The sequence below is a fragment of the Cynocephalus volans genome, chromosome 17 (assembly GCF_027409185.1).
Source record: "Cynocephalus volans isolate mCynVol1 chromosome 17, mCynVol1.pri, whole genome shotgun sequence".
NCBI classification, from domain to species: Eukaryota; Metazoa; Chordata; class Mammalia; order Dermoptera; family Cynocephalidae; genus Cynocephalus; species Cynocephalus volans.
Genome location: NC_084476.1, coordinates 22,746,516 through 22,772,305, shown reverse-complemented (window position 1 = coordinate 22,772,305; position 25,790 = coordinate 22,746,516). Strand labels below are relative to the sequence as shown.

The 25,790-nt window shown below is 51.4% G+C and overlaps 1 protein-coding gene across 1 annotated transcript in view; it reads left to right on the top strand.

Moving 5' to 3' along the window:
* Positions 1-25,790, top strand: part of COL27A1 (collagen type XXVII alpha 1 chain) — a 148,223-nt gene that overhangs the window by 12,368 nt on the left and 110,065 nt on the right. The window contains exons 4-7 of the mRNA XM_063081986.1: positions 7,526-7,579; positions 11,720-11,773; positions 21,065-21,118; positions 22,602-22,655. Coding sequence (XP_062938056.1) covers positions 7,526-7,579; positions 11,720-11,773; positions 21,065-21,118; positions 22,602-22,655 — 216 coding nt within the window. The remainder of the gene's footprint in view (positions 1-7,525; positions 7,580-11,719; positions 11,774-21,064; positions 21,119-22,601; positions 22,656-25,790) is intronic.

Genomic DNA, 25,790 nt, shown 5'->3' with positions numbered 1-25,790 from the left:
CCTGGGCCAGAAGGAACAAGGAAAGGGAAAAGAAAGAACATTTCATGTGCAGGAGATGGTCTCAGGGTCGATGGCTCCGGCTTGCCTGGGACCGTCTCCAGGGGCAACGACCTTCCCACAGCTGGAGGCCAATTCCTCCGGGTGGGGAATGATGGGATGGAGTTTCCAGAAGGCTCAGGCCTCTGTTCTGTTCTCCTCCTGCCTTGGAAATGACCACCATGTTTTGGCCTCCCTCCTTCCTGCCCAGAGCCGGGTCTCCCACTGGGCTCTGTGTTTGGGGTTAGGGCTCCCTACAATTTGGAGACAGTGACAGATGCTGGGAATTCCCAGGCCTTACAAACACATTTAATGAGTTTTAATAATCATTAGGAATAATATTTATGCAGCCTGTCTCCAAGGGGACTGAGAGTCCACTTTTATTATAACCATATTGCAGAACTTAAGGAAATTGTATGCATTGCTTTGCAATTATGTCAATGTTCTGCTCAGGTTCCATGTTCTAAAATTGGCAGTGCAGAGATTTGGGAGACACCATTTCCCTGAGGAAAGAATGAGGTAGACTTTTCACCCCTCCAGGGTACCCAGACCAACTCTGGCACCAAGTATCTTTGGGCTCTGATAGCTCAACTTCTCAAGTTGTGTGTGTGATGGGCTCACTGACTGTGGGGTCAAAGGGGGTGAATTGTCCCCTCTGACTGAGGGTGGTGAGGTCCACGGTCTCAACCCTGGCCCCACGGCACATCCCGGCCAAGTGGAGGGGTCCAGCCCTCCCTCCCAAGGCTGTGTGTGGTGTGGAGAGAGGGGAAGGGCATGTCCAGGCAAGCAGATCTGGAGCAGGAGCAGTTTTTTAGGGAGTAGGATCTGCCTTTTTCCGTGGGGCTTGGGGCCAGCAGGAGGTGAGGGTCAGCAGGAGGTGAGGCCTCCTGCCAAATCTCCTTGAACTTCCCTGTCATCAAAGAAGGCGCTAGAGTCAGCCTGAGCAGTAGACAGATGTGTAAGTTCAGCCCTCCTCATTAGGCAGGTGTGGAGACAGGAGACTGCCCAGAGAGGGCTAAGACTTGCCCAAGGTCACACAGCATGTAGGTGGCAGAGTCAGAGTTTACATCCCAGACTCTGGACTCCAAGACCAGCACATTCCATTCCAACCCCCTAAGTGTCCATTCCGAGGCTCTGGGCCTCAGGGCTGGGAGACTTGTGGTTTCAGAGAGGAGTCAGGCCCTCTCCCTGGTTGCAAAGGAAGAGCTCAATGTCTAAAGCATCTTCTGTTTTGATAACCTGTCAAGTTTATGAGCTACTGCCACAGGCATGGCATTTCCCATTAGGACCTCATGGAAACTAGTTGAAGAGGGCAGGATGTTTGTGCTAATCCCTGCCCCACAGATGAGCGAACAGGGCTTGGAGAGACAAAGGACTTGGCCAAGGGCACCTGGCATGTTCCTGAAGGAGTTGGGATGCACACCCAGGTCCCTGACTTCCAGCCAGGGCTGAGGCTCTTCCTGCTTCTCCAGCCCTGCCTGCTGAGGGCACGAGGGAGGACATCGACCTGCCCTGGGGCATCCCTGCCTCATGCTGTCCTTTTTCCCCACCCTCCCCCCACCTCAATAGGAACAAAGAAGCTGCTAGAATCTTTGTCCAGTGTGTGGCTGGTGGCAAACTGATCATTCTTTTTCATTGGACACCAGAATAGCACAGTGGATGTGGCATCTTTGAGCAGTGGTGAAGTGAACTCCCACCCTTTCTGTCCTCTCTTATCTTCCCCAACTCCCTTATATGTTCAAGATCTAAGCTCAGCAGAGCAGAAGCTGTGCTGCTTGGGGCACAGGGCTTAATTGTCCCCATCTGGGGCCACACAGACCTGGGTTCAAATCCTGAGTCTACCCCTTACTAGCTCTGTGACTCTGATCCCCTCTGAGCCTCAGTTTCTGCAGAATGTAAGATAATAATCCTCCCACCTCCTATGCTGGGAGAATGACCTGAGAATTTGCATATAAAGATCTCATAGAGAGGAAGCCAGTTTAGCTATCTAATGTCGTTTTGCTGAGTGGCTTTGGGGAAATTTCTTCCTCTCTCCTTAGAAATGACCGTGGGAACTTGCAGTGCCTGAGAGGGCTGCAGGGGCTGTGTCTGTGTGGACCTGTTCTGCATGGTTTGGTGGGGGGCATGAGACCGACTGGCAGAAGCTGAGACAGAGTCTGGGCTGAAGCCTGCCAGGAGTTGTAGCTGCTGAGCAAGGGAGCTCTGTGGGAGCTCCAGGAAGGGGGAGTATGGAAAAGCTGAGCTTGGCCCTGGGTGAGTTGGGGCGGGGAGGCCGCGGTTCACAGAAGCTCACAGAAGCTGCACAGAAGCCCCACGCCTGGGAGGAGGCGAGTCAAGGCTTTATTTATTCATGATCAGGCTGCTGGCATTTGCGTATGCTTGCACTTTTTGCAAGTGTCATTTTGGGGAGACCCGGCTGAGGGCCTGGCCCACAGCAGATGCTCTATGACTGTCTGTGAGATGAATGATGGAATTTGATCCTTACAAAAACCAGGTTGTCCTGACTCCCAGGCCAGGCTCCTTGAGGTTCCACAGAACTCGCCTGCCAGGGGAATGAGGAGGCTGGGTAATCCATTCATTCTTTGCACACTTGTTGATTGAGTGCCTTTGAGGTGCCTGGTGCTGTGTGACCTTTGATGAGTCACTTAACCTCTCTGAGCCTGTTTCTGGCTCTGTAAAGTGGGGATAAGATATCACCTTCCCTTCCAGGGTTTCTGTGTCCATTCGGTGAGATGAGGGACAGAAAGCACCCAGCACTAGAGCCTGGGTCCAAGTGGATTGCTGTGGCTGTGATTATGCACTGATGGTGGGTGTTGAGGCAGGGACATTGTTGCACTAAGAATACAAGGACGATTTGGGCACAATCTCACATTTGCTTGGAGAGCTGTGTTGTGCAAATACTCACTGACATGGGACTAGTTGTTGGAGAAGGGATAGCTCGAGAGCCTAGATGAATGAGAGGATGGGGACACACGTTATCTGGTAGGAGAGGCTCTGGGCAGGACTGCCTCCACTTTTTCCCCCTCTGCACCCCTGGCATCTCTCAAAGCTTCCTGGGTTGTTTTCATTTGCTTGTTTTTTCCCTGGTAGCCCCACCCCAGAGCATAGCAGGAGGGGCATCTCTTGGTGTCTCCAGGGCCTTCATACTTTTGGTGGTTAGAAACTGGGGCTAGGTCTTGGAAAATTCATTCTTTACACCATCATCATCTAGAACTCAGGAGAATGGAGGAGTATTTGCTTTGTCTTTACCGTATCATTTTTGAGCACTGTGTGCCAGACCTTGTGCTAAGCAGTTTGCATGCTTTATCAGTCAACTCTAGGCAGGGACTAGGGTACCTGGGAAGAATTCAAGATAGACACTATTTACAGAGGTGTGGGCAGCATCAAAGGAACCAAAAGGTTGGTGAAGCGTGTGGAGTCTTCTAGGAAAGGCAGCAGGAAACTTTTACCATGCCAAGACCTGAAGGTACCAAGGGATGGAAAAGGGTTACCAGAATCTTGAGCTGGGGTCTCCCAACAGGAGCTGGAGCCATACAAGGGCACAGCTGCTTCCAAACTACAGCATGGCAGGGAGGGAGCAGGGAGAGGAAACACCCTGTCCTCTCTCCTACTCTGCACTCTCTTGCCCATTGGCCAAACCCAGCCACAGCCCAAAGGCAAGGAAGCCTGGGGGTGTAGTCTGCAGAGGTCAGCGTCCAGGGCACAGAATGATCCAGGGAGCAAATGGAGAATAATCAGAGCATACACAGTTGTCTCAGAAGATGGGTACTACATCACCCTTTCACAGCTGCACAAACTGAGGTCTGGAGGCACAGGGAGAGGAAGAAGCTTGTTCAAGGCTGTGCAGAGCTATATTCGCACTGAGAAGCTCCACCGCAGCAGGTCCCTCCCGAGGACAGAGACTGGGGAAGGCTCTGTGCCCTGTGGGCTGTTTCTTGGGAATAACCATGAGCTCAGACTGTCAGAGGTGGGAAGTCCCTTGAGACCCCCTGCCTACACCCATCAGGCTACAGGCACAGAGCAGAGGCCCTGAGTCCAAAAGGTCATTGCTCAGGGTCACATGGCAGTCAGCAGCACACTCAGGACTGGACTCCAGACTTCCAGAGACCAGGCCTTTAAAACCTCTCCCTGCCAGGGAGATACCAGCCAGGACTTACTTCTTTCTGCAAGGCCTGGCAGGCCAGCTGTTGGAGCTGGACACAAGTGTAGACTTGTTCCGTGGGATGGGGGGTCCCCTAGGTCTGGCTCTCAGAGGCCAGGACCCTTGGGGAAGCCCAGAGGGGGCTACTTTGTTGTTTCCATGGCTCTGCATGTACCCGGAGTCCAGATCGCCTCTTTCTCCTCCAGACAAGCCTTGCAGCCCCCGCTCCCCTCCCCCTCAGCTCTGGGTCCTCTCAGAGGCCCCGTTGTTTGCAGCGTGGAGTGGAAAATCCCACCCCGGCCCCGTGAATCATCCCAGAATCACCCGCTCAGGCTTCAGGCCCTGGAAAGAAATGGCAGCGTTTTTCCACTGCATGGAGAACAGGCAGGGTCTCAGATCAGGGGAGAGGGGCAGGGGGTGCCTGCCCTCCCTTGCCTGCAAACAAGTGAGCACTGAGTGGAGAAGGGTCAGGCCTGCAGCTGGAGCTGGATGGCTGGGTGGCCCAGGTTGGTGGAGCGGAGGGATTGGCTGGGCTTGGAGCTGGAGCTGGGGCTGCCTTGTCAAGGATTTGGGCTGTGGGCTGACATCACCAGGCTGAGCCGTGGGACCTGACTGGCACTTAGAGTCTGCTCTGCAGATGGTGTGGATGAGGTCAGACTCCGGCCTGGATGCCCCCATTTCTGGGGCAGAAGAAATGCCAAAAGGGAGTATCCAGGCCTCTGTAGCTGTGGCCCCACCAGGGTCCATGAGGGAGCTACACCCCACAGAGCCTGTCCCTCCCTGGAGCCCTGGAGAAGCCACACCCCCCTGGGCCTTGGGCTTCTCCTCTGTGAGATGGGAATGATGTCACTTTCTCTCTCCTGCCTGATAACCTAGCTGAGGAAATTACCCTCCCCCCCCCATCCTGGCCCCCTGCAACTCAGGAAATGCCAGTGCCAGGAAGGTTCTGGGATATTCATTTCACAGATGGCTGCAGAGGGGAAGGGACCCACCCAAGGTCACAGACTTAGTCAGATACACACCTGCCCAAGATTGTCTGTGTGGAAGCTGCTCGGGGTAGGAGAACAAGTCCAATGGTCCTGGGATTGAACCCAGGTGCTGCCTCTTGTTGGCTGTGTGGCACTGGGCAAGTCACGTTGCCTGTCTGAGCTTCTCTCTGGTTTCTTCTCTGTTCGAAGGGCATGGTACACCTACAGCAATGCTTAGCCTTAGCCCCCGCATTTCCCTTTTATTCTGGATCCCCTGGCACAATTGGGGCAACAAGGCCCTTCTAGTAAGAGACATCTTTCTCTGTTCCTCAAAAACAGATGTGAAGGAGGGTGGCTTAAAATTTTGAGTTGGGGAGGTTCCAGGAGCTTGCTTAACAGAAATAGCAGCTAACATCTTTTGAGCATTGACTGTGTGCCAGACACCAGGATTAGCACTTTTTACAGATTATCTGTCGGCTAGGTGCTATTATTATCCTCATTTTACAATTACAGAAATGAAGGCTTAAGAGACTGGAAGTAGCTTGCCTACAACCACCCAGCTAGTAAGTGGGGTTCCCGGTGTGAACCCAGGCCCCCAGTCTTACACCATTCTTTACTGCTCCCACCAAAGCCAGCTGGGGAAGTGAAAGGGGTAGAGAGTCCCAAACCCCAAAGCTGTAGAACTGAACATAGGACCAGAGACCATCCATCCAATCCTTTGCACCACCTCCCGCCCCAGCTCTGGATGGAAGGAAGGCTGCCCCAGGTGGGAGGTACCTGGATTCTCAGAGGTGGCTGAGACTTGCCTGAGGTCATGCAGCAACCTCTTCTTCCTCCCCCTGGGGCTCTTGCTCAGTGATTGTGGGGCCTTGGTGCCCATATCTGCCTGTCTGGATCTCTCTTCTGATTTTTATCCATGCATGAGCAAGCACGTGGTGTTCACAGGCCAGAACTGTGAGCTGAGGCTGCCCAGCGTGAGATCTGGATTAATTACCAGCCAAAATGTACTGGGTTTTCAACACCGATTTTAACTCTGGGCAGGAAACCTGGAATCTCACTGATGGTTGTTTGAAACAAATGCATTCCCCAGGCCTCGCACATCCTCGAAAGCCTGGCTTCCTTCGAAGGCTTCAGGCTCAGTTCTTCACCTCGGGCATTCAGTTAATTCTCATTCACTCCTGCGGGGTAGTGGGGACAGAAGCTGTTGGACCCATTTTAAAGGGGAGCATCTAAAATTCAGGTGGAAGGAAATGAGCAGAATCCCCAGCTACTAAGTGGTAAAACCAGGATTTGAGCAAAGCTCAGCTCACGGTTTAGTAAGTAGGCTTGGCTGCCTCCCTTCCTGCCTGAAGGGAAAAACACTGAGGCCAGACAGGTGCTCCTTGAATGCCAACCTTCAGGGTTAGGCCTTTCTCTTGAGGGAAATAGGGAGCCATTAAATGTTGTTGAGCAGGGGGGTGCCTTGGGAAGGTCAATGAGGCTGTGCGTGTGGAGGAGGCCTGGAGAGGGGAGGCAGTGGAGACAGACCAATGAGAGGAGGGGCAGTGGCAGGTTCTCGTGGAGTGGTGGTGAAGGCTGGACCAGGCTGTGGCAGTGGAACAGAACATCTGAGTGCCAGTTATGTACCAGGCACTGTGGTCAACTTTACCATCTCTTACATGATCCCTGAAATAATCCTAGGAGGAGAGTATTATTGCCCCCATCTTACAGGCACAGGCTGGTTCGGGAACTTGCCCAAACCCAACTGGTTAGTGGAAGCATGGGGATTTGAACCCAGTTCTGTCTGATTCAAAAGCCTGTGCTTCTGCTCTCTGTGCTACGCTGCCTTTCCATGGTGCAAAGATGTTTGGAGTGACCTTGGCCAAGTCCCTTCTCTGATCTGGCTCTGCAGAGAACTTGGCTGAGCTCTGAGGTCTCTTGCTGTTTTATTTCATCAAACATTTGGCTGAGCCCTGGGGATAGAGAGATGACTCATATCCCATTAGTTCCTTTGAGGAGACCATGATCTGATGGGGGAGACAGGCTTCTAAGCAGATAATTCCCCAAATAATATAGTGGTTTTTAAAATAGAAAAAAAGAGGGGACGTGACCCAACTTGGGAAGGGATCAAAGAAGGCTTCCTGGAGGAGGTAATACCCAGACTTAGTGTGTTAGCCAGGTGATAAAAGATGAGGGCTTCAAAGTCTGAGAAGCAGGAGCTGAAATGCCTGAAAGCCCCAAAGAGCATGAGTTCCTTAGGGCAGAGACCTCAGGGGGCCCTCTTCTTGGCCGTGAGGTTTCCATGCCCAGAGCTGTGGACAGGATTGTTGAATGACTGCTTGAGCTCATTCTTTGCTGCCACGTGGCACCGTCTGACACTGTATTCTTACTTTCTCTTCAGGGTCCCCCTGGGCTGCCTGGGCTACCTGGACCTCCTGGTGCACGAGGGCCTCGGGTAAGTGATCACATGCTGTCCTTTGAAGCTCTGGTTGGCTCTTTGGCCTACATGTCACTGCCTCTGAAGTCCCAGGCTTGCTGTGTGTCCTCAGGCTCTTCCCTGCCCCTCTCTGGCATCCATTTTCCTCTTTGTTCATTTCCACTTCAGACTCTTGGTAGTGCTGTGTGGACAGACATGGCATGGGACAGTAATGACCTCTTGCAGGGTCTCAGTTGTCCATGCATTGTGGGTATCACCTTTTGTAGCCCGAGCTGGAGAAGGAGCTCCTGAAGACCACATCCTCTGAGCTAATGGGCTTCAGTGTTCATCCAGGAAAAAAACTGACTTAGGAGGATGTGAGCCATGCACCCCTCTTCCCATTTCTGCAGGGCCATTCTGGGGTGGGGATGCTGACACAGGCAACTGGATAGGCCATGCCAGGGAGGGGGTGAGCTCCCCATGCTGGAGGTTCAACCAGAGGCCGGAGGATGGCTTGGCAGGGCTGCAGTGGCTGAAGCGAGCCAACCCAAGCCTCGGAGTGATGCCAGCTTCTACATGGTGTGCCTGGCATGCACTTTACGTGGCCTTGTTGGACCCCCGCCCCCATCCTGAGCCCCCATAAGCCAGTATGATCATTCTCATTTTAGGGATGAGGAAACCGAGAAGGCAGTGGCAAAGTAAGGACTGGAACTCAGGCTCGTAATCACATGCTGGGACCCTTGGGGGTCCTCTTAGAGGGAAATCTGCCTCTTTTCCAAGAGGGCTGGGACCAATGGCACCCGGCATCTGTGCCCAGGCTGAATCAGCCTTTCCCACGCTGGGTGCCTGGTGAGGTGCTGGCAGAGATAGCCTGGGGCATATTTTTAGCTCTGAGCCCAGCGGATGGTTCTGGTTATGCAATTACTCGAGCCCTAGTTCCCTCCAGACCTGGCCCTGTGCTCCCTGGGCCCAGGGCTCTGGAATCTGTTATTTGAAGTGGCATTTCCTCCTGGCTTCGGAGCCTCCATGAAGCACATGCCCAGAGCTGGGTACCCACATAGGTGCCATGGACACTGCTAGCCCATGGGAGCTTGTAGCCTGGTTCAGGATGAGGCCCTTCGACCTGTCATTCCAGGTGCAGGCAATCTCCCAAACTCTTCCTGAGCCCCCCAGCCTCTGCACCTTTGCCCTGGCTGTCCCCTCTACCAGGCAGGCTCTCCTTTGCAAATTTCTCCTCCAAATGCCACCTTCATTTCTGATGGCCACCCTTCTCAGAGCTCTTACAGCAGTTCATCTGCCCTCTCTGGGTGGCATGGGTCACTTTTTAAAAGCTCTTATTGACCCCTGAACTCTGCTGAGCTCTATGTACGTGATCTCATTCTGCTTTCCCAGCCATCCTGAGAAATATGTTCCAACATTATCCCCATTTTACAGGTGAGGAAACTGAGGCTCACAAAGGTTCAGTTACTTTTTTTTTTTTTTTTAAAGATGACCCGTAAGGGGATCTTAACCCTTGGCTTGGTGTTGTCAGTACCACGCTCAGCCAGTGAGCTAACCGGCCATCCTTATATGGGATCTGAACCCGTGGCCTTGGTGTTATCAGCATCGCACTCTCCCGAGTGAGCCACGGGCTGACCCAAGATTCAGTTACTTTGGATAAAGTCAAATAGACTAATGCCAGGGCCAGCACTGAATTCAGCCTATGATCTTAACCATCGATAGTGCTAATTTTTCCGTCTACTCAACTGAGCTCCTCTGGGCTGGAGACAGGCCTTGTTTACCTCTCTCTTCCACGATGCCTCACAGTGACCTGTGTGCAGGAGGTGCTGGGCAGATGGTTGGTGAAGAATTTTAGTCTGGAAGTCAAGAACATTGCCATCAAGAAGCTGCATGATCTTAGGCAAATCCCTTCCCTTCTCCAGGCCTCAGTTTCCCCATCTATAAAGCCTGGGATCATGGTAAGGCATGTCCCAGCTTCGGGGGAATGAATGACTCTCCCGACATCCTTCTCAGGCTCTCTGCCTGCCCCACCCCCCATCATTTTGTTTCTAGACTGGAAATTCCATAGATTATAAAATTCCAAAGATAATAGGATGCTGAATTCAACAATCCCATCTTCTCTCTACACAGATGGTGGCTCTGGGGCTCAGGGAGGGGCAGAGTCTTATCTGAGGTTACCCAAAGGTCTGTGCATGCCCCTTCCCACCTCCACATACTCCCCTAGCCCATGGAGGGATGTTAGGGAATCCCTGAGCCCTCCCCCAACCTGGTCTTCTGGGCTGCAGCATTTATAGAATCAGTCTGCTTGGCTCCCAGTCAACTATGTGACTCGTTTCTCTGCAAGGCAGTGGCTGGAAAGGGGTGGGGATGTGGGGGCAGGGAAGCAGGAAGCCCCCACCTTCACAAGCTGCAGATGGGGTAGCAGAGTGCTCTGGCCCACCATCTGTGGGGCAGCTGGGGGCACAACTGGGGAGAGGCAGCCACCCTTGACCTTGCACAGCCTATGCCTGGTTTTGGGGAAGCTGTGTGTCAGGGACCTCTCCTCCAACACCCCCACCCAACCTTTCCCAATTCCAGCTGAGCCCTGTGGTGAGACCCCTGGAGCCTGGACTGGGGTGGACATGTGAGGTTTTCCAGATTCCTTAGAGATCACTGGGTCCCAGTCATTCATAGGAGAGATAAGGAGACTGAGGCAGGAGGGTGCAGAGTGAGGCTCAAAACTGGGACCAGGTCTTGACACTTGCAGTTTCCATTTGTACTCCAGGAGACGGCATTTGGCCAACTGTTGGAAGGGAGTAGGGGGGCTGATTATTTTAGAGAAGAGGTCACACGTGGCACTTATAAATTCCTCAGGCTGAGCGCACTGTGGACACTGCTCCTTCCTGATGCATTCAGAGAAGGGGAGGGTCCCAGTTCAGGCATTGAGGAGGAGGGAGGTGCCTTGGTCGGAATGTGACAGGCTGCAGCTGGGAAGCTGGCCTCAGAGAGGGAGGAAGTAAGTTCATGCACAGTTAGCCAGATGAGTCAAGAGGGGCAGGGAAGGGGACAGTGGGGAGGGAGGGACCAGTGGGTCCTTCAAGGTCCCTCTCCCCACCCCCAATGCACCAGATTGTTCCTGCTGGACAAAGACCCTCGGGTATTACCCAACTCTTAGAGCTATATTTATATTACTGGGCCGGAAGATGCTAGCTCAGGTCCCTTGCTGGAGAAAGTGGACATAACAGAACTCAGCTATGGCCTGGGAAAATCCAGCTCATGAATAAACTCTGGGTTTGAAGCCAACAGGCTTGGGACCCCGATTTTGTTTGGCCACAGCTCTGCTGTGTGACCTTGACCGAGACTCTTGGACATTCTGGATCCAGACTTCCCAGCTGCTCCACAGTCTCTGGAAGACCTTGCAGGCTTGGAGCTTGTAGGAAAGCTCTTACTATGTGTTGTAGCCACAGGAGGGGTGCACCTTTGCCCAGAGAGGTCAAGTGCACCCTTTATTGTGCTTTCAACTCTAAAGGCTCATACAAAATCCTAGTTGGAGTCCAAAGGGCAGAGAGGCCAGTTTAGGCTGGAGAAGTCCTAGAAGGCTCCCTGGAGGAGGTGGCATTTGAACCAGGCGTTGAAGGATGGGTCAGATTTCAGCTGGAAGGGATGGACGGGAAAGACACACCAGATGATGGGAACAACATGGGCAAAATTGATGAGGAGAGGAAGTTCCAGACTTACTGGAGAGAAGCGAATAGCTGAATGTGGTTTGAGCCTGAGGATGCTGGGAAGGGCTGATGGGGCCAGGCTGAGGGGGTGTGGAGAGATGCTAAAATTCAGGGGTTAGGGGCTTGTACTCTGAGGTCAGACATGTCTGAGATCAAGGTCCAGCTCTGCCCCTTAGCAGCTGAGACAGTTTTAAACCTCCATGAGCATCAGCATCCTCATCTTCAAAACAGGAGTAGTGATAGCAGCTACTTCATAATTTAATATGGTAACGTGAGATAACACATGCAAAGTGCTTCATCCAGGGCCAGGCATCGAGGGGACCCTCTTGAAAGCAGGCTGCGTAGCCTGACTCTGTTGCTAAGACTTGGCTTAGGGAGAAGATTTTAATCCAGTGGATGGGAGGAAGGTGCCAGGCATTGCTGTCAGAAGTGGGATGGCCCTGATTTTCTATCACCCTTTTGTTTTCTCTTTCAGGGTCCTCCTGGGCCTTATGGAAATCCAGGCCTCCCAGGCCCCCCTGGAGCCAAAGTGAGTACTTGCTGTGTGATCTGAAGATAAGGCTGTGGAGTGGGTGCTGGGCCTGGGGCTACGTTTGGGGTGCTTCCTAGGGGTTCCTGGGGGCAGGGCTTCAGGGTCACTGTGGAGGATTCCCATCCAGCCAGAGGCCCCCTTCAGCTCTTGCCAGTGCTAGGCCCTGTACTGGGGTTGGAGACACAGTGAGGGGTCATGAATTTAGCTTCTGGTTGGGAGAGATTGTCAGGAGAAGGGCAGCCAGAACCTAGAGCCCTCAAAGGGGGGTAGGCAGGAAAATAATTTGTTGCTAAATAGGGAGGGTCTGAATGTCCGACATAAGGTTTGCTGGGTTGTGAGACACATCTAGGGAGGCATGTCAGTTTTTGAGCTGGGGAGGGACGTGGACAGGTGGTGTTTTAGAAAGATCACTGGATGCTGTGGGGAGGATGGAGTGGGGGTGGGGACCCCAGGCACAGCAAGGAGACCAGGGGTGATACAGGGGAGAGGGGAGGCTAGCCTGGGCCAGTTCAGTTTGTGGGAGGAAGTTGGGGTAGAGAGGATGGTGATGGTGCAAGGTGAGAGGTGGCGACTCTCTGGTGTTAGCCTTGGTGGCTGAACTGGGAACCGAGGAGAAAGAATAAGATGATGTTGCATTTGGGAACCTGTAGCTTAGCCAGGTGGAGATCATTCATGGAAAGAGTCTGAAACTCGAGCACTTCGAGCTGGAGACAGAGCCTGGGGGTGGGAAATAGAGGGTGGGGGAATGGCCGGCACAGATATGCCACCGCCCCCCGGGGAGCTTTCTTTGAGTTTATGTTTAATGAGACCTTAGTGGCTGGTGCTCTGATGATAGGGAAACTCCAGCTGCTGAGCCCCTTGGTCTGCTGCTGGAGCGTGGGCAGAGGGCAAGGTTGTTGGGGGTGGTGTATGCAGTGAGGAGCTCAGAGCGCTGAGAGGAGCCATGGAAGCTCAGAGAACAGCCACCGTGCGGAAGGACTGTGGGCGGGCCGGGAAGAGCCAAGGGGCTCCTGGTTTGGAGGCCTCCCAGCCTATCTGTGGGGTGACCAGGTGAAGTGCTCCCCTGGGTTTTGGTTGGCCCAGGTCCAAGGTCATTTTTGCTAACCTAAGTGCAAAGGTCAAATGGCTCAAGGAAAGCCATTAACTGACTGGTCCCAGGCCACACAGAGTGAGGGGCTGACCAGCCTCCTGAAAAAGCCCGGCTCTCCTAACTCATGGACTGGGGCTCCTTCTGGTCCATCAGTTTGTCTGGGAGTTGTGGACAAAGGTCACACATAGGTGGCCCTGGATATATAAATTTATGGCACTTTGCACGGAGCTGCAGGAACACCAGCCTGAGCCCCTATAGGTCTGTGACTCTACAGCCAGGGCTGGGCTGGGGTCCCTCCTTGGAAAGCAGGCAGTGGAAGCCTCAGGTGTCCAGCTCAGCAGCTGCCTGGAGGTGCTCTGGGTTTTAACAAGGCAAACACTGATGATGATAACTACCATATATTGAACTCTTCCTTGTGCTAGGCATGGTGCGTGCACTTTACCGGGCTTGTCTCATGTGATCCCCAATGAAGACCAAGGACATGAGTGGAGATAATGCACCCATTTACAGAAGGGGAAACTGAGGCCTGGGCAGATGAAGACACTGTCTAGGAAGTGTCAGCAGAACCAGGGAGAGCAGCCCCTCCCTCTTTCAGCTTGATGTCGTCTTCCAGGGTTGCCTCTGGGGCCACCCATTCATTCATCCTCCTTCAGCCAACAAACACGTATTGAACCCTACTATGGGCTGCTGACAGAGAAATCAGCCAAACAGGCAGCTTTCCCTGGTGACACGGAGCCTGCCCTAGTGGCGTGGAGCCTGCCTGTCATATGGATTGGCCACTGTGCTCCTTCCTTCTGCACATTCCCAATCCCTCAGGAGCTCATGGCCCTGTAAGATAAAGATCTCTCTGTCAGACTCAAGGGTGGGAGAGACAGGTGGATTGAGGAAGATCAAGAAAGGGAGAAAGAGCAGAGGTTCAAAGGAGTGAAAGTCCAAAAGGCCAAGATGACTTTCCCAGGTCACTTGCTCGGCAGTGGCAGGGCTGTATTTTGGATTCTTGAGTTTGCCTGCTGGGAGGAGCCTGGTCAGTGTTCCACAGCTGGTACAGGGCAGAGTCAGGCTTCCCCCACCTGCCCACTCCAGAGCCCAAAGCATTGCCCAGGTACCACATACCCATAGATTCCATGTTCAAATCTGGCAAGAAGAGGGCTCATCAGCTCCTGCCCAGAGTCAAGACCAAGACTCTGAGAGTGAGGCGGAGAAGCCAGAACCCTGGGAGATCAGTGCTGGCTGACCTCAGAGGCTCAGGGTTGAGTCACTGGGTTGAATCATTTATCCAATTGGCACATAGTTGTTGCTTCAGGAAAGCACAATGGTTAAGAACACAGACTCTGGAGGCTGATGGCCCAAGTTCAAACCCTGGCTCTGTTATCTCCTCATTCTGTGACTGTGGGCAAACTTTGATCTTCCCGTGCCTCTGTTTCCTCATCTGGAGAACATAGTAATAAGAGCAGCTGCCTCCTCGGGTTGTCATGGGGAGTAACTGAGTTGCTCTGTGTCTGAGTGTTGAACAGGGCTGGCCAGTGGGGAGCGCTACAGAAAGGTCAGCTGTCGCACCTGCAAGGCACTGGGGCTGCAAGGGGCACAGGCAGATAAGGGCCCCAGACAGGCACGGTCCCTACCCTTGTGGAGTGCAGAGGTGAGCGAGAAAGGAAAACAAGCCAATTATACTGATAAATGTAGAGTGTAGTTACGCTGTGATTAGGATCTAGGGCTCCCTGTGAGAGGCCCAGGGGCTCAGACACCCCACAAAATGGGGATTGATCTGGTCTGGGCGGTAAGGGACACTTTCCCAGAGGGCGGGAAGGTTGAGCCAAGGCCTGGCGGGCAACTAGGCGAAGGGGCAGGAGAAGTCTCAGAGGGCAGCAGGCCTGGTAGGCAGTGGTGAGATTTTTGGACTTTATCCAAGGAGCAGCAAGGAGGCAGGAAAAGGATTTCAGCGGAGGTGACATGATCAGATGAGGTTTGCAAAGGCCACTTAGGCTGCTTGAGAAGCAGGTCTTGGCCGGTGGCCGGTGGGGAGGCTTGGAGCTGCCCTGGTGGGGTGCTGATGTCGGACCATGTGGAAGTCAGGTGGCATGCAGGGCTGTGGTGCAGGTGAGGAGCTCTGGGCCAGAGGAGGGCGGGGCTCCAGCCAGGCGGGGAAGCTGGAGCTCCCTGCACAGGGCAATGCAGTACCTGGTCCTACTCTTGGGCAGCTGGCCGCCCTGTCCTTGGTCTGGCCCAGTTGGCCTGGTCTTCAGTGAATTAGCCATGATTACCATGGGCCCTTGAAAACTGGGGGAGAACAAGCAGTCTCGAGGGGACAGACTCATGACCTAGGTGGCTGCTGGCAGAGCTGGTGGGAATCTGGGTGGAGACAGCCCTATAGGGTTCTCAGGCCTTGGGCCCCAGCCTACCTTTCTCCTTCCTCTGATGACTGAGGTAGGGCGTACTTATTAGGGAAAATGTGGAAAAGTACAGAAGTTATCAAGAAGAAAGTAAGCCACCTGCAGTGGCCCTGCCCAGTGCTAAGCACTGAGAGCATTTTGAGCAGCCTGGGGGTTAGGTACCAGCCAGGAGCTTTGTGTGTTTTTCAGAGCAGATATTATCACCCCCATTTTACAGATGAGGAAACAAAGGTCCAAAGTGGCTAAGTGACTTGCCCAGGGTCACATGTCTAGTAAGTGGCAGAGCCAGCATCAAGACCCTCATTTAGCCCCAAGGCAATTTGGCCTCCAGCCCCATGGCTCTCTGGTCCTCCCCGTGTTCTGTTGTGTGTGAGTGGTCCTCACATCACTGTGGCTGGTATCTGGCCTTCCTCCTTAACCTTTCCTGTGATATTTTCCTCTTACTAACTTTGCTTCCACCACATGTTTTAGGGCTGCATGGCATTCCATACTTTATATAACCTATTTCCTTTTTTTAAAAAAAAAAACAGTTCCATTTACTAATATCCAAGTAATAGCTGGAAGAACATTGTTGTATGTAAATGTTGGAATATCTCTAATGGTTTCATAATAAATTTATATAAATAGAATTGACAGCATGGACTTAAGAGCCAGTGTGCCTGAGTTTGAATCCTGGCTCCACCACTTGCTAGGTGTATGACTTTGGGCAAATTTCTTAAACTCCAAGGGCCTCAGTTTCCACTTCTGTAAGATGGGATAACAATAGTTCATATCTTATAGGATTGTTCTGAGGATTAAGCTGTGTGTGTGTGTGTGTATGTGTTTATATATGCATATATATATGCATAAAGATATATATGTATGTACATATATATGCATGTATACATAAACATGAATAATTTATAACATGCCTTGCACATAAGAGCTATATGAGTGTTGAGCAATTATTTTATTAGCAATTGTCTTCCAGAAAGTTTGAACCAATTCGTGCTGCTGCTAGCATTAGAGAAGCATATTAAAAGAAGAAGAAACTTATGATTGTTTTCACTTCATTGATCATCTATGAGATGAGTGTTTGTCTTACATCTGTTTTACATTTGTATTTCACCATTTATGAATTAATCTATTTTGGGGGTTGGTATGTTGTCATTTGTATTTGATTTGTAAAAAGTATTTATATTTATGTACTAAAGTTATTAAGACTTCACCCATCTTACCAATATTTTCCAGTTGGTTGTTTGCCTAGTAAGAGTACTCATGATGATTTTCACAAATGGATGTGTTATCTTTTTTTTTTTTAAGTAACAATAATTGCTAACACTTATTAGGAACTTATAAGGTCAGGTAATTTGAAGGGGGCCCTAGTGATATATAAAGTTTATGGTTATTTACTTTGCTTTTATACTTACAAATTTCTTCCTCATCTTAAGATCAGATAGGTATTCACTTATATTCCTAGTCATTTCATAATATCATTTGTATTCCTAAAAATTTTAAACCATCTGGAATTAATCTTACCCAGGGTTGGGGAGATATGAAGTAGAGCTGTAACATTATTTTACTCCCAATAATTCCCCATTCATTAAATAACCTTCCTCAATTGATTATTAGATAAAGCAGGGTCTATTTCAGGCCATTCTATTATGTTTGTTGCTCTGTTTGTATACTTTTATGCTAGTAAAATACTATTTTATATGACATTTACTATCTTTATACTGTGTGTCTCCCCTCCCTTCTTTTAATATGTTTCTGGCTATTTATTCTGGCAGATGAACTTTATGCACATCTAAACAATTTCCTTAAAATAATCTTCTTGTGATTTTACTCGAATGGTATTAAATGTGTATATTAATTTGGGAAGAATTAACATCTTTAAAATATTAAGTTTTCCTATCTACAAACATGGCACATCTTCCCATTTGCTTGAATTTTAAAAAAAAATCTCTTAGTAAACTTATATAGCTTTTGTTGCATAAGCTGTGCACATTTCTTAAGTTCATACTTTGAAATTTTATATTTTTGTTGCTGTTATGAATGGAATATTCTTCTCCATTATATTTTCCAGCTGGCTCTCAGCTACTGAGGAAGAGTACTGATTTTTAACCATCCTTCTTACTGAATTATTGTATTAGTTCTAGTAGTATTTTAGTTAGTTCTTCTAGATTTTCTAGATAGACACTCATATTGTTTGCAAAGAAGGACATCCTTTTCTTTAGTTTTCCTCAAAGGTTAGTAGTTCTTATTTGTTTTTCCTGCCTTATTGCATTGGCCAGAACTTCTAAGCACATGAAATATTAGTAGTGATAGTGAAAGGCCCAGTGAATTTTCAGAAGAAGTTCCAGAGCTAAGGCCAGATCTGACCCAATCCCAGCCTTGCATTGTCTCTTGAGACTCTATTCACTCATTTGCTCATTTGTGAAATGTTTTAGGATGCCTCCTCTGGATTAGGCCCGTGCTAGGTACTTGAGATCAGAGATGATTTATATAAGAGTCTTCCAGCCCAGAATTTCCCAGTCCGTCATGACTTACTCCTCCTTTGTCTCAGCTCCTTTCTGTGCCTGAGATACCCAGAGCCCTTTCTGTTCACTTCACCTCTCAACCACTCCTGCAGGAAAAGGAACTCAACATAGTTCCCATTCTTGCTATGTTCTTAGTACTTAGGTTAAAAATATTCCTTCCCATCTGTCTTCTAGTTCTGTACAACTCTGTTAACTAGTCCAGATGGAGTCCATCATTCCCCATGCAGAGAGGAAAAGTGTCTTGCTTGAGGTCACACAGGCTCCTTGGCTGGAGAGCTGGCTCCAGTGACTGGTTTCCTGTCTTCACCAAGGTGTAAATGGTTCATTAGACTTCATGTATTCTGCATATCTCTCACTGGAGAATTTGCAGGAATCCGTCTTGGAAAATATATAGTCTTCTTCATCCCAGAAGTCATAACTTCACCTGACCAGGGGAACCTTGAGCATCCCTTGAGCTGTAACTTCATCTGGCTGCTCCTTGTCTTCCTCCAGCCTCAGTTTAGCTGTAGTTCCCTTCAAAGATTTACCCCCAGTCTTGTTGAATTTCTCCCCAACTTCCTCCTGTCTTCCACTTATCACTGGATTGTAGTCTTTCTTCTGCAGTGTATTGAAATGTGAAGTGCATGGAGGCTGGAACCAGACTGCCTTAGTTTAAATCCCACTTACTAGTTGCATGACCTCGAACAAGTGAGTTATTGTCATTGTGCCTTAGTATCTATCCTCTTCTGTAAAATGGGGGTAGTGATCATTGCTACCTCAGAGATTTGGAGGATTAAATGGGCTAATATGAGTCCAGGGCTTAGAAGAGCACACATGAACGCTAGTACTTATCATTACCAGGCTTTCTGGTTTCTCTCTCCACCCTCTGGATGTGAGGTATGTCTTGTTCTCCACCCTGGTGTCCCCTATGTTCATCATAAGACCTGGCTTGTAGTAGATGTTCAATAGATATCTGTATTTATTGGTGTTGTACTTGGGTGGGGATTACATCCCAAGCTCTTTGCTGCTGCTCAGAATGCATAGAGAAATCCATAAATAACTAAAATGCCCCAGGTAAGGACTTGTGCAAGGGAGCAAGTCTGTCATCTCTTTGGGTCTCAGTTTCCCTTTTTTGTAAAATGACAGAGCAGGATAGACAAAGACCCACCCCTGAAAGCTTTTCAAGTCCAACTCCTCTATCAGCTGCAGACTGAGGTGGGCAAGCATGTGGTGAGGAGTAGCTGCTGTCCTTTTTTGGCCATTGGAATCCTCAGTAGTCCTGGGCCTGGCCTTGCACCATGGACATAAAAGGAATTGTGCTGGGCGCGTGAACAGCTGAGGGTGGGGAGTACCGTGAGGGGCAGCTACAGTGCAAGGTAGATACCAGAGGTGAGGCTCTGCAGAAGTGACCTGCGGGGACCGAGGTAGACAGGGTTGGAGTCCTGGGGCCCTAGCAAGGAAGGGCTGGCCTTCAGCCTGGCGCATCTGGGGGCAGGCGGGTGGGAGGGAGTGAGGGAAAAGCCCCCAGGCTTCACATTTGCAAATGGGGGCTTTGAAGTCAGAGCTGCCTGGGGACCTAGTTGGCTTCTACCTCTTACCTCCCAGGTCAGGCTGGGCTGGGACTTAGCTTCTCTGAAGCCCAGTCTTTGTTCTTTGCTGGAGCAAGAGGGTCTCATGAGGACTAGAGGAGCTGGTGCAAAGTATCCGCGCATAGTAGGTGAGCAGCAAAAGGTTTGCCCTTTCTTCTTGGAGGCTCTTTGCAGTTTGCAATGCAGTGATTTCTGGAGAGTCAGGATTTGGAGGGTCTGAGTTCTGATAAAGAAAAGAACCAAATGGGAATTAACTAAAATTGGCCAAACCATCCCTCCCTGTGTCATGGCCATTATCCCACTGGCTCCTTGCCTGGAGACCTGGGAAGCTGGCAGGTGTGTGAGTTCCATGTGGCCCCCATCTTACAGGTGAGGAAACTGAGGCTCAGAGAGGCAAAGAGATTTTCTCAGAGTCCCTCTGTGAGTCTGTGGCAGGTCTAAGCTTTACCCCCGGACTTCTGACTCTGGGCCCAGCTGAGGCAGGGAGGGAGTGTGGGTGGGGATGGGGACAAGGATTAGGAGCTCTTAGAAGGTGACATCAGGGTGGACTGACTTCCCAAAGGGCTGAGTAATTTAACCAGGTTTGGCCAAATGAGAAGGACCACAGCCAAGAGCACTTTTCAGCCCCATAAGAGATGCAGCTGGTGAACTCTGAGGGACCTTTTCCTGAGTCCCATGCTCTTAGGAGCCAGGATCTTTGTGACGGGGACCCTTCCATGTGCTAGGCACAAAGGGTTCTTGCTTCTGACTGGGGACCAGCTGCTTGTCAGTTTCTTCCCCATTTACTGCCTATTCTAACTCATTGGGTCTGAGGACATCCCAGAATACAGATCTGTGAGTCGCAAATTCAGGGCTCTATCCTCAGCTCTGCTAGAGCCTTGTCTTAGGGCTTGGACAGTCCCTTTCCTTCTCCTAGCCTCAGTTTCTCCAAATGTATTATGGAGGTAATAACGCTTCCCTTGCCCACTTCATCAGCCTATCCTGGGAATCTAGTAGGTGAGGGCTATTGCAAACTGTGAAGGGCTGTACACAGATGTAAGTGGCTGGTAGTGCATTGACTCAGGTAATTAGGGAGCAATGAGGTGAATGTCAGCATTCTGGAAAGTCAAAAAGAATCCATGAGCCTCTTGGATGCCTCTCCCAGAATTTCTCTGACAGCTCCAGGGGAACAAGCCAGGAGACAGTCCTAGCAACATGCACAGGCAGACTGGTCACTTGCATGGTGGGTCCAGAGCTCTACAGGGTGGTGGGGCAGTATGCATTCAAGCTACATCTTGAAGATTGTTTATGGTTTGGCTAATGATGATTAGGGAGTGGTTTTCTAGGTGGGGGTGACTGCCTGAGCAAGGGCCTGGCAACAGGACAGTGCCGGGCATGACTGAGGAATGGGCCGTGGTCTGGGGATGGAGCAGAGGGACCCTCTCTGTGGGTTTGGCTAGTGAAAGGAGAGCAAAGTCTGGACAGGATGGCTGGAGCCAGATTACGGAAGACTTGGGACACTGGAAGGAGGAGTTTGGACTTAGTCATCCTGCAGTCAGTAGGGAGCTATGGAAGGTGTTAGAGCAGGGGAGTGTTGGAATTGGAGAAGACACTCCTGGAGGTGTGTGTGGGTGGGGGTGGGTGGGAAGGCATTTCAGGGGAACAGGGCTTTGACCAGAGTTTGTGGGGAGACATCCTCTCTAGATGACCTGGTGGCCAAAGCAGAATTATTTTTGTTTCAGGGACAGAAAGGGGACCCGGGGCTCTCACCAGGAAAGGCCCACGATGGGGCAAAGGTAGGTTTCCAGGGATCCCAGTGCTCAGGGAAGAGGGGGAGTGGGCAGTGGTGAAGCTGCCACACTCTGCGGTGAGCCATCCTGGCAGAGGCCATGTGTGACAAAGGCAGGGAGGGGGGATGTCTAGAAAGGTCAGGTGTGCTTTAGTTTTTTCCTCGTTTTCAGCCTTTCCAACACCAAACCCAAGGCCATTCCCAGCTGCCTTCTTCTCAGGGTGGAACCAACAAAACTGACAAAAGATTTTGCCTAGAGACACGCCCTTGGTGAATGTCCTTTTGCCTAATACCCTGCATGCCTTTCTGTAGGGCCTGCTAGGTGACCCTGGGCATCCAGAAGCTTCTTGGTAGCACATGACAAAGAGGCTTCCAAGAGGCATTCAAAGTCCCCTGGGAAGCTGTTAATTTGAGCAGACGAGTCTCTGGATTTCTAGGAGGTGGGAAGGGAATGGACTTGAGATTCAGGGCTCCCCTAACTCTGAAGGGCTAGGAGACCCTAAGTTTTGCCCACAGAAGAGAAAATACTTTGGCCAAAGGACTTCATCCATCCCAGAAGTGTCCACCCTACAGACTAAGGAAGCTGGACAGAGTGCAGGACAGGTGGGAAGAAGGGAGCCCAGAACCCCGAGCAAGGTTATCCAGTGTCACAGACACACATACCCTGGCAGGAACGCTCAGGTCTGTCTGGCTTCCTTCTGGACATGGCCCAAGAGCCCTCGTGACAGATGGAACACTGCTTGTCAACCCAGCCTCCTCGCTCGGGCACACGGGAGTGGCTGTTCCCTTTGATTTCGTCGAGGCATGGGTGACTCACTGCTTCAACTCCTCCCTGCTAGGTTTTTTCATTCAGCAAACATTCACTGGGTAACCCCGGGTCCCAGAACAGTGTCCACATATACTCCCATTTGATCCTCTTCATAACCTTACAGGCGAGGGCAGATAGATGGGCTTGCAGATGAGAAAACAGAGGTCCCAGATGGGGGTGGCTTACTGGTGGTCACGCAGTTGGTAAGTGGCAGAACGGGATTTGTACCCAGGGCCTGGGCCTCTCCTGCTCCTGCGTGGCCTGCTGTCAGGTCTCGTGGTGGTGACAGAAGTGCCCCCTGCATGGTGACCACCATGCCCAGCACTGGGAAGGTGTTTCAGGAAGCCAGGGAGAGAGAGCTGGCTGGGATGGGACATACAAGGCGCATGTCCTTAGGAGCGTGGTTTTCAAACGTGGTTTTAGCACTGGAACCATTCTCTGAATGGCATCTTCTGCTAAAGCCCAATATGTAAAATACATCAAGGGGAATTACTGAGTTTTGTGGGAAGGGTACCTTGCCCACTTCTCTGTTCTCATGCATTTGGAAACCTCAAGTCTTCTCTAAGGCCTCTAGGCCTCCACCAACCCCGTGTGGAAATAATCAGCCATTGGAGGCCACACCTCCAGCTTGAGTGTCTCTGCCCCATTCCCCCACCTCACCCACCTTCTCTGTGTCTTGCAGGGCGACATGGGCTTGACTGGTCTCCCTGGGAATCCAGGACCTCTGGGACGAAAGGTACACCTGGCTTTGATGTTTTGCCTTGTCCTAGCAAGCCGGGCTTCAGGCAGGACAGCTGTGGGCCCACCTGCCTCTCCCCAGCCCCAGCCCAGCTCCCTTGAACACAAGGCACACTGGTGGGAGGTGGGAGGGTTTTCCAGGGGTTGTGCTTGCTGGGTGCAGGGAGCACCTTGGCTTGGAGTAGGCTTGCCCCCACCCACCATGGTTAATGAAGTGTGACAAGAAGTGTCCTTGGTCTGGGGGCATCAGGCTGCCCTGGGAGGCCGTCCTCAAGAATGTTTGTGGTGGTGGAAGAGCTCTGTCTGCAGAGCTGGGAGGGCCCCACGTTGGCCCCAGATCCACTGCCCATTGACTGAGTGGCCTTGGGCCTATGCATCCTGTCCCTGAGCCTCAGCCTCCTTCCTCCTGAAATGGAGGCAATAACCCCCCTCCCTGACCCCACACAGCCTGGGGCTGTGAGACCCTGGAGCAAGGCCTGGGGCAGAGAAGTTGAGGGAGTAGGCTCTGGGGACAGTTGGACCTGATTCTACTCTTGCCTTTGCCATTTCCTGGTTGGATGACCTTGGCCAAGTCAGTAACCTCTCTGAGTCTGCTATTTGTCCCTCGCTGGTGTGCTGCAGGTGAAGGGAAAGGTCTATGAAGGCAATGAGCTCTTCATACATTCCCGGCCATTGATATGTTGCCCCTCCCCACCCCCTCTGAAGCCATGCTGGGGGAGTTACCCTCTAAATGCCTTGTGGGTGGTGGGGGGAAGTCTACCATTTTCCGAGATAGTGGGTCTCTAGTTTACAGTGCTCCTGGATTCTTCTCCAGCTTCTCCAGCTCACCTTCTCCAGCCAGGATCTGCCATCCTTTAAGACTATACTGTAGTTGTGCCTGGTCCAGGAAGCCCTCCTGGAGCACCCAGCCTTCAGGCCATGGGCCTCCACTCTGTGCAAGGACACTTAGCCCATCTCAATTTAGTTATTTCTAGCCCTCAACCAGGGTGTGCCGATCTGCTTTGTTGCTCTCTCTACTGAGCCAAGCACAGGGCCTGCGCCTAGCAGATGTTCAGGAAACAGGGAGGGCAATGCAGGCCAAGGGTCAGTTGGGTTTTTTTGCAGGAAAATCCCCCATTGCTGATGGGTTGTTCAGTAGATACATAGCCTAGGCTCCCAGCTGTGGCCACAGCTGCCCTCCCTCTGGGCCATCTGGTTCTCATCTGGACAGCTGTGGTGTCCTTGGCTCTATCCTATCCTTGCTTCCAGGGTCCCCATGGCTCAGGGAGACTTGCAGGACCATGTCCCCCCTTCCCCTTTTCCTCTATCCTCTATGGCCAGAGCAGGTCGCATCTCAAATCTAAGAGGCCAGCCCCAAACAGAGGCTGTGGCCAACTGTGACTGGGAAACGTGGTCTCTTCTGGCTCAGAGAACCCAGAAGGACTCCCCCTCCCCACTCCCCCTCTGGGCTCCAGCACTTTCCAACGGATGAAGTGTGAGTGGAAATCTCCTTCCAGCCCTGGCTCGTAAAGCAGCCCATGGTGGTCTTGCGCTAGGTGGGGGTGGCAGTCTAGCAGAGGTGGCGGCAGATGGAAAAAACAGGCTTGGACCAGATCCTGCCTGGGGCTCCAGGGCTCCTTGCACTTAGCAGATGTCCAGGGAGGCCAAGAGCCTCCAACTGAGAGGAACCAGCTCACCTGGGTGTGAGAGGCATCTCTTCTAATTTCAGGAAGAGCCTCCATGCAGTTGGAAAACTATTTGGCAAAGTCATTTACCCTGAGTTCCCCTCTGGCTCTGGCGCAGGCACACATGGAGAAATTTGGTCTGTGGCAGGCTGGTGTCACTCCCTCACAGAGGGTGCTGGCTAGAACAGGAGGGAGCTTACATCCCAAGGCAGGGACCCCTGACCAGTGGTGGGGTTAGAGAAAGGACTGATGGGGTGGGCAATCATGCCTGGAAGGATCACTATAAGCAGTCTGTCCTGCACGCGTCTTTGGTGACAACAGTGCCACTTTGCCCTGATTCTCTAGCATGGCTTTTCTGCACCATCTTTTGTGGGGATCCCTGAGGGAGAATGGACAGGGGTGAGTGAGAGGTGAGGTCAGCTTCTTCTCTGCTCGCCAGCACACTGAATTTCTATACCACTCTGAGGTGATGCCAGTAATCCTATTCATTCATTTATTAAAGAATTATTAAATGCCTCCTATGTGCCAGGCACTGAGCTGAACAAATAGACAAAAATCCCTGACCTGCAGAGCTTGCATCCTTTTAGGGCTTGGGGGGCCAGACAATAAGAGAAAAAGAGTGAAAATAGAAGGTATGTTAGAAGATGAAAGGGCTATGGAGAAAAATGTGCAGGAGAAAGGGAGTTGTGGGTGTGAGTGTTCCATTATTAAATAGGGTAGCAAATTAGAGGTGGCCGAAAGGGTTACTATCCCATCCCATTGTTTCCTCACACCAGTTTCCAAGAGTTAGGTAGTACTATGCCCATTTTACAGGTGAGAAGACTGAGGCCCAATAGGTTTTGTTCATTCACTCCCTCGTTCATTCATTCTTCCAGTCATCCAGCAAATCTGTGCCAGTGTGCTAGCCCTGTGCTGACACTGGTGTTAAATGACAAATGAGAACCAGCTGAGGAGCTGTGGCCCCATCGCGGGGATTTGGGTTCAGTTGGTCTGAAAGCAGGACCCAGGCATCGGCAGCTCTGAAAGCCCCCCAGGTGGTTCTCGGGAGGAGCCAAGATTGCAGCCATCGGTTCCATGGAAACACCTTCCACAGGTCACTAAGCAGCAGGGCTGGGGTTGGAACCCAGGTCTTCTGACACTCAGGCCCTTTCTCTCACCACAAGGTTGATGGAAACAGCTTCTTGAGCAAGAGAAGGCCCATTGAGTAAAAGAGAGGCTGCCTGGCTGAGAAAGCCTGTCTCTTAGCTGTCTGCCTGAGATGCTTGCTGAGGGACTGCTGGGCTGATTCCTGAGGGCTGGCGGGGAGGCATGCAGACTGGGTCAGACAGACCTGGATGGAATCCCAGCTCTGTCCCTCTCCTGCTGCAGGAACTTGGGCAAGTCGCCTCACCTCTCTGAGCCTCAGTTGTCTCAAGGGGAGGTTGAGAGGGTTAAATGAGATGTTATAACCCCAGCACCTAGCACAGGGC